The sequence below is a fragment of the Belonocnema kinseyi genome, chromosome 10 (assembly GCF_010883055.1).
Source record: "Belonocnema kinseyi isolate 2016_QV_RU_SX_M_011 chromosome 10, B_treatae_v1, whole genome shotgun sequence".
In the NCBI taxonomy this organism is placed as follows: domain Eukaryota; kingdom Metazoa; phylum Arthropoda; class Insecta; order Hymenoptera; family Cynipidae; genus Belonocnema; species Belonocnema kinseyi.
In genome coordinates, this window is record NC_046666.1 from 33,985,648 (window position 1) to 33,995,348 (window position 9,701).

At 24.2% G+C, this 9,701-nt stretch overlaps 2 protein-coding genes across 5 annotated transcripts in view; one reads left to right on the forward strand and one right to left on the reverse strand.

Moving 5' to 3' along the window:
• LOC117182297 (unconventional myosin IC) overlaps positions 1-4,774 on the forward strand; it is a 94,946-nt gene extending 90,172 nt beyond the window's left edge. For all 3 annotated transcript variants that reach the window (XM_033375430.1, XM_033375431.1, XM_033375429.1), the window contains exons 18-20: positions 2,964-3,064; positions 3,135-3,237; positions 3,530-4,774. In XM_033375430.1, the coding sequence (XP_033231321.1) occupies positions 2,964-3,064; positions 3,135-3,237; positions 3,530-3,544 (219 nt within the window). In that variant the 3' untranslated portion in view covers positions 3,545-4,774. The remainder of the gene's footprint in view (positions 1-2,963; positions 3,065-3,134; positions 3,238-3,529) is intronic.
• LOC117182300 overlaps positions 1-9,701 on the reverse strand; it is a 132,191-nt gene that overhangs the window by 103,253 nt on the left and 19,237 nt on the right. The window contains exons 2-3 of one of the 2 annotated variants that reach the window (XM_033375438.1): positions 8,280-8,453; positions 4,654-4,806 (exon numbers count right to left, since the gene is read on the reverse strand). In XM_033375438.1, the coding sequence (XP_033231329.1) occupies positions 8,281-8,453 (173 nt within the window). In that variant the 3' untranslated portion in view covers positions 4,654-4,806; position 8,280. Of the gene's footprint in view, positions 1-4,653; positions 4,807-8,279; positions 8,454-9,701 lie in introns of those variants that run through there. The other variant, XM_033375439.1, reaches the window with a different exon arrangement.

Here is a 9,701-nt window from a genome sequence, read left to right on the forward strand (position 1 = left end):
AACCTCCAAAACAGTATCCAAAACATCGATTTTTTGAAAAAATATCAATTTATCACGTTTATTGTCCACTTACGCCGACTAGGAGTTGTTTTTTGAAAAAAAATGACTTAAAAATCGTGATCAGCGACCTCGAAAACCCCCAGTAAAGTATTTTCAATGTTTATAAATCGGTTTAAAATCGTAAAACTTGATTTTAATGTCATTTTAATCAAATTTGAAGCAAATTTTCACTTTTCGCGATTTTCTGCCTTTTCATCGCCGTATGGTGGGTTGAAATTTTTGTAACAAAAAAATTAAAACATGGTTTTCGATGTATTTTTTCCCGTAGAATTCGATTCTGAAGTAAAAAAAAAATAAAATTTTTCTTTATTTTTTTATTTAAAAAAAACCCATGAAAAAACCGTAAAAAATGAGGTTTTTCGATCAAAACCCCATAAAAAAGTAGCTGGACCCTACTTTTTTATTGCAAATTCGTATTCAGCGTCGAAAAATACATAAGAATATATAGGTCTGGTCAATTGCACAGACACTTTTGTTTTTTTGTGGGCCTGTGTAATCAATGAATAGTCGACTTAAAAAGACAAATTGTCATCTAAAAAGTGTCATAGTTTATATTTCAATCAACAAAAAAAAATTAAATTTATACAACAAAATAAAAGAATTTTAAAACCAAAAAGACGAATTTCTAACAAATAAAGATTTTTCACTCAATAAAGATATGAAAGTTTATTTAAATTATTGAACCTTTAAACCAGAAGACAAATTTTCTTTACAAAAATTCAACTTTTAAAGAAAAAATATGATTTCAACAAAAAAGTAATTTACCACGAAACCGATGCATTTTTACGCAGAAAAAAAGGAAATTTAAAACTAAAAAATAATTTAAAAAAAAACGCGAATTTTTAACTAAAAAATATCAATCTTAAAAAATGGAAAAGTTCCATTTTCTGTTAAAAAATGAATTCTAAAAACAAGTATTTTCCACTAAACTGTTCAATTTTAAACCAGACATAAGTCTTCAATAAAAAAATTTCACAATGTAGTTTAACTTTGACCCAAGTAGTTAAATTTTCAATTAAAAAGATTAATTTATAACAAGATAATTAAACTTTTAACCGAGATAACTTTTCAACTTAAAATATAAATCTTTAACAAAAAAGTGATTTCGTAAGAAAGCGATTCAACCAAGTGTTTCAAACAAATTAGTTGAATTATCAAGCAAATGAGAAATATTTTTAACCAAAAAGTTTGCATTTTCATACAAAAAATAAAATTTCTTCTATAAGAGATGAAGTTTCAAATCAAAAAGATAAATTTTCAAAAAAATAGTTGAATTTTCTGTTGAAAAAGCATTTAGTCGAGTTTTCATGATCAAACTATGCATTTTTTAACAAGAAATAATTTTCTACCAAAAAATTCAATTTCCAATCCAGAAAGACGAATTCTTAACCAAAAAGGATCACTTTTTTAAAAAATTGTTGAATTCTCTAGCAAATAATTGAATTTTTATCAAAAAATATGAAATTTATCTTAAAGCAGAAGAATTTTTTATTTTAAAAAAAGTTGAGTTTTCAAAATTTAAAATTCAACTGTTTAGTTAAAATTTAACTGTTTTGTTGAAACTTCGTTCTCGTTTTTTGTGGATAAATAATGTTATAGAATAAAATTACAACTATTCCACTTTTATGTTAAAAATGTAGATTTTTAATTGAAAATTAATCGTTTTCAGTTGAAACCTCATCTATATGGTTAAAAATGAACTTGTTTATTGAAAATTCAACTGGTTTGCACACAATTTACCTGTTTAGTATTAAAATTCGTTTTAATTTAGTCTCGTCAGATGAAAAGTTATATTATTTTAATAAAAAACCCAACTATTTGGTGGAAAATTAACTTTTTGGTTAAAAATTCATTCATTTTGTACTGTTGTTTGTTATATTTTTATATGGTTAAACATGAACTTTTTAGTTGCAAATTCAACTCATTTGCAGAAAATAGGTCTTTTTAGCTTAAAAATTAAATTTTTTTGTTTAAAATTCGTCTTTTCGGGCTAAAAATTCTATTCTTTTTGTAGAAAGTTCAATCGTCTTCTCGAAAATTCATATTTTTGGTTTGCAGTTCCAAGTATTTGGTTAAAATTGTCTTTTGGGTTTGAAAACTCTTATCATTTAGCTAGGACGTTCAACTATAGTAGAAAATTCTACTATTTAGTTCAACATCAAACTATTTTCTATTGAAAATTTAACATTTTTATTGAAAATTCGTCATTGTCTTCTAACAAATAGAACTATTTGGTTAAAAATTCGTCCTCTTGTGTCGAAGTTTCGTTCTTTTTGATTGAAAATTTAACTGTTTTGTTTAAAATTCATCTATTTTGTTAAAAATCTAATGTTTTGTAGAAAACTGATTTTTTTGTTTAAAAATTCAACTATTTGTTGAAAAATTTAATAATTTTTTAAAATGTCGACTGTTTTGTTGACGAAACATCGTTTTGAAAAGAAAATTCTTCAAATGTCTTCCAAAAAAAGTCAACTAATTGGTTAAAAATGCAACTGTTTGATTGATAATTTTCTTTGTTGTTAAAACTTCAAATATTTTGATAAAAGTTTAAGTTTTTTTTTAAATTCCACTATTTTGTTAAAAAGTCATCTTTTTGGTCAAAATTTCAAACTGCTTTGTAAAAAATTCGTCTTTTTGGATTGAAAATTTAACTATCTAAAAAAAATGCAATTGTTTTTTTTTTATGTTCAATTTTTTTTGTTTGAAAATTCGACACAACATAATATAAAGAGACTAATAGTTTATTTTCTGAATGTAAAATGAAATCAAAATACTCTTCCTTCGTTTTTGTTTTTTTTTTTCAAAGCATAATATTCAATTCTCAATCAACTAAATGAAACAGAATTTGTTGTATTTCCTTTATATTTCTTACATAAAACCAAAAAAAATTTTATTCATTTCAGGGAGATTTAATTTTGGAAGTACCTCACATTATAGAGGCTTTGACGAAAGCAATCGACATAACAAATAATCCTAAAATCCTAAACATCGTCAATAAAGAATCGTAAGTAATATTACAGTTGCAAAATTGGCCAGGGAAAATTCCGATTTATAAAACTTTTTTATTTTTTTAGGTTGTCACACAAACTAGTCAGTGGAAAGGAAGGTATTATAGAGTTTACGACGGGCTCAACGCCAGCAATTAGTAAAAGTAGGGAAAATGGTCATCTTCTTGTAGTAAGTGGTTGTTTAAAATAATAATAAAAATGTTATTATTCTGTTTAATACTAAATAAGATCAAAATATTATTCACTGTTCAAGGTATTTAAAAAATGTTTATCATTAATAAATTTAAACATTGTTTACTCTCAAACACTTGAAGTTTAAAATAATGAAAAACTGTTTTATTTTTAAGATTAAAAAATGTCAGTTTTTAAAATATTTCAGTCATAGCTCATATAAATAATTTATTTATATAGAAATTTCAGCTTTATATTTTCCACGCTACAAAATATTTTATTTTTTGCAGGTAGTGTTCCCATAAAAAATCCAAGTTTTATACCCAGGATAAGGAAACCAATAAACGTACATATTGTACTTAAGAAACGCACATTAGGGTGGGTCGAAAAAAATATAAATTTTTTACATATCTGAGGGTCTTAAACGACTCGTCAAAGTTGTACAGATTTTTATTTACAGCCCCATCAAAAAATATTAAAGTTCCGTGAATCCCTATTTTTAAAAAATAATTTTAAACCCTACAGAAATGCCAAGATTATTTATTTTTTTATTACTGGACCCAAAATTTCATGTAAAGAAACACACCCACTCATTTAATGGAGAGATTATTTTTTGAATTATTCTTCTTCAACTGACTTTAAATATTATTTTTAACATTTGATGATGTTTTATTGATACAAATATTCTAGCAACAATTGATAAGTTAAAAATAGAATTCAAAGTTAGTTGAAAAATAACTGAAAAAATTCTCTCTACATTTCTGCAGATCTTAAAATTATTTTTTAGAAAAAGGGGTCTAATAAACATATATAATCTCTGATGGGGCTCAAAATAAAAATCTGTAAACTTTTTGGGAGTCGTAAGGCCTCTAGAAATGTAAAAAAAATTAACATTCACAAAAATATAAAAATTACGAGACTAACATTTTGTTTTTTCGACCCAGCCTAACGCACATGTTCCAGAAACTGTATGTTAACCAAGGAACTGTTAAATTGATGTGATTTATAATGAAGCAGAGTATTACAAATAAATAATATATATGATATTGTGGAAAAAATGTTGAAATAGTAAGCCGAAAGATATTTAACTATCTAGAAATATTGCATATATTAGAGACAGGCATGGAAATAAAATGTATAAAAAAAAGAGAAAGAACCGTTTCAAAAACAGTTTCTTATTTTGCAAATTATTTATATTTTAAAAAAAAATACTGCTAAATTGAAATAATTTTTTATCGTATTTTTAATGATAATGTCGACAAAAATTTTATTTCTTCGCCATCAAAAATGAACCGTGCCATTTACAAAAGTTAACAGCGTATAAGTAAAGAACTTATATACGAAAACTTCGATAAGCTTTCTATTAAATAATTAATTTTTTTGCATATTTGAAGAAAATTTCAGAAGATATTAGTGTTAAAATAACATTATTATTGTTAAGAAAATACAGCAGAGCTTCTCGAAAAGTGCATTCATTGTAGAAATAAGAGTACAATATTACATACAGAATTGTGGAAATAAAATATTTTATTGTCTTTTAGTCGATGTTTCCATTTCCAATATCCTCCTTTTTTAGATTGGTGATCATGAAAGCAGAATAATAGGCAAAATAAGAAAAATATTGGTTGCAGAATATTTATTTATATGCAGCGAAGTGCGCGTAAAGGCTGTGCATAAATTACGTAGTCTTTTGAGAGAATGGGAGGGGGGGGGGGGGGGGGGGGGGGGGGGGGTATCATTTCTTATATAAGATATTTTGTTGGAAATTTAACAAGTTTGTTAAAAAGTCATTCTTTTTGGTTGAAAATTCATCATTTTGGTTTGAAAATTTCAAAATTTATTTGAAATCTTTGTTCTTTCTTGACAATTACATTTTTTTTATTAAAAATGTAATTAATTGATTGAATATTCATCTTTTTGGTTTAAATATTAATGCCTAATTGTAGAAATTTAATCTTTTTTGATTAAAAATTAATCTGCTATGCTTAAAAAAAAACATTTTTGGTTGAAAATTGAACAATCTGGTAGAGAATTAAAATATTTGCTCGAAAGGTGAACTTATTTGTCGAATATTCATTTTTTTAGTTAAAGATTCACCATTAAATTAATTTCTTCCGCTGAAAATTATTTTTATTTTTGTGTTCAAAAAGAATTTTTCAACAGAAATTAATTATTTCATTTTTGACTAAAACTTTTCCATTTTCATTGGAAAATTCATATATTTTGTTAAAAATTCGTATTCTATAATAGAAAATTAATCATCTATTTAAAAATGTTACTATCTCGTGTAAAATTTTGCATTTTGTTGAAAATATCGTCGTTTTTAGTTAAAAAAATCCAATTTTTTGTTGTCAGTGCCACTGTGTGGTTGAAAATTAGACTCTTTTAGTTGAGTATTCAAGTCTTTTGTTAAAAATTCGCCTTTATTGGTTAAAAATGCAAATTGCTCGTTAAAAATAATCAGTTTCGCTTAAAAATTAACTTTTTGGTTGAAAATTTAACTGTTTTGAAAAAAAATCGTATTTTTATCTGGAAAACTTAACTATATGGACGAAAGTTGAACTATTTTGTTCGAAAATTCAGTTTTTTAGTTCAAGATTCATCATTCTAGTTAAAAGTTCATTTCTTTGGTTACAAATTCAACTATTTTCTTAAAAATTTGTTTTGCTTTTGATTGAAAATTAATTTTTTTTCGCTGAAAATTTAACTGAGTCATTTTTGGTTGAAAATTGATATTTTTAGTAGAAAACTCACGTATTTTGTTAAAAATTCATCTCTTTTGGCAGAAAATTAATCCTCTGGATTAAAAATGTAGCTATCTTTTTGAAAATTTATGTATTTTGTTGAAATATCGTATTTTTTAGTAGAAAATCAAGTTTTCTAGTTAACAATACAACTGTGTGGTTAAAAATTAATCTTTTTTAGTTAAGCATTTAAGTCTTTTGTAGCAGTTTAATCTTTTTTGGTTAAAAATGTAACTAAAAACTATTCTGTTTTGCTTGAAAATTAACTTTTTTGTTAAAAATGTAACATTTGTTTTAGTCGAAGATCCATCATTCTAGTCAAAAATGCATTTCTTTCATTGAAAATCCAAGTATTCTGTTGGAAATTCGTTCTTTTTTTAATTGAAAACTAATTTTTTTTAATGAAAATTTAATTATTTAATTTTTGGTTGAAAATTTATTATTTTTAACAGAAAATTCACGTTTTTTTAAATCGTCTTTTTGGTACAAAAATTAATCCTCTTAATTAAAAATGTAACTATCTTGTTGAAAATTTATTAATTTCGTTGAAAAATCCTATTTTTTGGCATAAAATCAATTTTTGTAACATTGCAATTGTTTGGTTGAAAATTAATCTGTTTTAGTGAGGATTTAAGTCTTTTATTGGAAATTCTTCTTTACTGGTTAAATTGAACTATTGTGTATTTTAAATTAAAATAATTTTTGGTTTAAATATCAATTATAGATGAAAATTTAAATATTTTCTTTAAAAAATTTTGATTTTGCAGATCCATCATTTTAATTAAACATTAATCTCTGGTTAAAAATGTACACTCCTTTGTTTAAAATTAAGCCTTCTTGTCGAAAACTGGTCATTTCGGTTTAAAAATTCATTCACTTTTCTAGAAATTTAATCTTTTTTGGTTAAAAATGCAACAGTCTGCTTAAAAATTAATCTGTTTTTCTTGAAAGTAAACTTTTTCGTTGAAAATTCAACTGTTTTGTAGAAAACTCGCATTTTCGGATCGAAAATTTAACAATGTGGTAGAAAATTAAACTATTTGGTCAAAAATAGAACTACTTTGTCAAATATAAATTTTTTAGTTGAGAATTCATCATTATAATCAAAAATTAATTTCATTGGTTGAATTTTTTTTTTTAATGAAAATTTAATTACTTAATTTTGGCTGAAATATATCATTTTTAATAGAAAATTCATGCATTTTGTTAAAAATTCGTTTTTCTTGGTTTCAAAATTCGTTCACTTTTGTAGAAATGGAATCTGTTTTGGTTAAAAATGCAACAGTCTGGTTGAAAATTAATCTTTTTTGCTTCAAAATTAACGTTTTTGTTGAAAATTAAACTATGTGATAGAAAATTCTTTTTTTCGGCTGAAAACTTCAACTATCCGGTAAAAAATTAAACAATTTGTCGAAAGTTAAACTAATTTGTTGAGATTTTATTTTTTCAGGTGACGAGTCGTCATTCTAGTAAAAAATTTATTTCTTTGGTTGATAATTCAACTATGTTGTTCAACATTTGTTTGTTTCTTTCGTTTGGAAATTAATTTTTTTATAAAAATTTAATGATTTCATTTTTCTTTGAAAATGCAACTATGTGATTGAAAATTAATCTATTTTTTGAAAACTCAAATTTTTTTATGAAGTTTTTTCTTTTAATTAAATGTTTTGTTTGTTAAAAACTTAACTATTCCTTATTATAATACTATTTTAATTTGCCATAAAAATGTATCTTCTTGGTTGAAAATTCAACTCTTTTTATCAAGCTTTTTGGCTTGCAAATTCAACATTCTGGATTAATTTTTTTTCTTTATTGACTAAAAAATCTTTCTTGATCCAAATTTCAACTCTGATTAAAAATTCGTCATGCTGATTTGAAAATTCACCTCTTTTGGTAGAAATTTTATATTTTTTTGTTAAAAATTCAAATTTTTACTGAAAAATGAATGTGTTTTATTTGAGGATTCAACTATTTTGTTTAAAAAATAGTCCTTTTTGGTGCAACTCAACTGTTTTTGTTTTAAAATAGGAGGGTGGGGGGGGGGCACGTGGTTCAAAATTTCAAAAAACAACAATACGTAATTAATGCATGGACCCGTAGAGGAAATCTTTTTAGCTATTTTTATAATCAAATTTGTAAATATAATAAAAATACTAATATATGTGAACCAAAAATAGTAAAATTAATAAAATTTGATATAATTTGAGAAAAATTTAGGGAAAACGGAAAAATAAAATATATCTAATGTTTTCCAAATACACTAAAATAATTTATTTTGTGTTACTGTTATACTTACATCATTTTCCCCCTTTTTCTGGTTCTAGAGGACCTTTTTTAGTTAGCGACGTTTTTCCATCCAATGCTCTTTTCCTTAATTCATCTTCCATTGTTCTGTTGACTGTCTTTGAAATCATTTTTTTGAGATTATTAGCCTCTTGAAATTTAGACTTCTTAGGTTGAATGGGTGCATCTAGTGAAAAATATATTTAGATTAATCTCCCTTAACAAAATTTAAGCGAAAAAATCATTTTCATGTTTTGGACGTTACACTCTATTCTAGTCCACTCTTCCCCCTTTTTTGAAGATTTCTTTTTCTCTCCGTTTCCCTGAAATTTCCCCTTTTTCTCGGTTTTTCGCACAAATGTAAACTGAATTAATTTAATCCAATAATAAAATCAAAATAATTTTTTTTGAAAAGTCTACTATTTTGTTAAAAATACAGCTTTTTTGGTAAAATATTCAACAACTTGGTTGAACTACTTTGATAAAGATTTATTTTTTGATGTTAAGATTAATCAATTGGTTGAATCAATTGAGTTTAGCGTGTAAAATGTTCAAAAATTAGAAATTGTTAAAATTTAAGCGCTAAAATTTGAAATTTTCTAGTAAGGCAAGTTTTAATTGAAAATAACTCGATTTCGAACATTTTTAATGAAACTTGTTTAATTTCAAACGCTCACACTTGTAAATGGTTTTAGCCTTTAAAAAATCTAATGCTTAATTTTTTTTTAATGAACTATTTTAAACATTAAAAATTAAATAATATTAAATAGGAGTTCTGTAGAGGAAAAATTTCTAAGATTAGGTATTGTAAACCAAATTTATTTTTAATTTGAAAAGGTTAAAAATTAAATATTTAAAATTCAAAAGTCTCAAAACTGATGAACTTTAAATCAGTACATACTTTTACTTTTGGTATTTTTAGTTATTTTAAAAGCAATATTTTCATTTACATATGAAAATGGAAAATTTTCAAATAACGCAACATTTAATTTAAAATTATTCGATTCATAAAAGTTTTAATTTGAAATTGTTCCGGTATTTCAAATTTCTGTTACTTAATGTTTTAAAGTTTTAAATAAGCGTTTTTAAGGATTGAAAATTAAATAACGTTAAATAAAAATATCTGTAAATTGAACATATAAAATTCAAAAATCTTAATATTGATGACATTTAAAGTAATATTTTTTGTATTTTTGAACATTTTACGCGCTAAAATAAGAAATTTTCTGATAATGCAAGTTTTAATTTTAAATGATTGGATTCATAAGGTTCTAAGTCATACTTATTCAATTTCGGACGCATTTGATTTAAAATTATTTTAGCATCTTGAAATTATATTGAAATTAAATAATAGTAATTTTGGTGTCTATAAAGAAAAAAAATTAAAAGTAGGCATTTCGAACAGAATAATTGAAAATTTGAAAATGTTATAAAA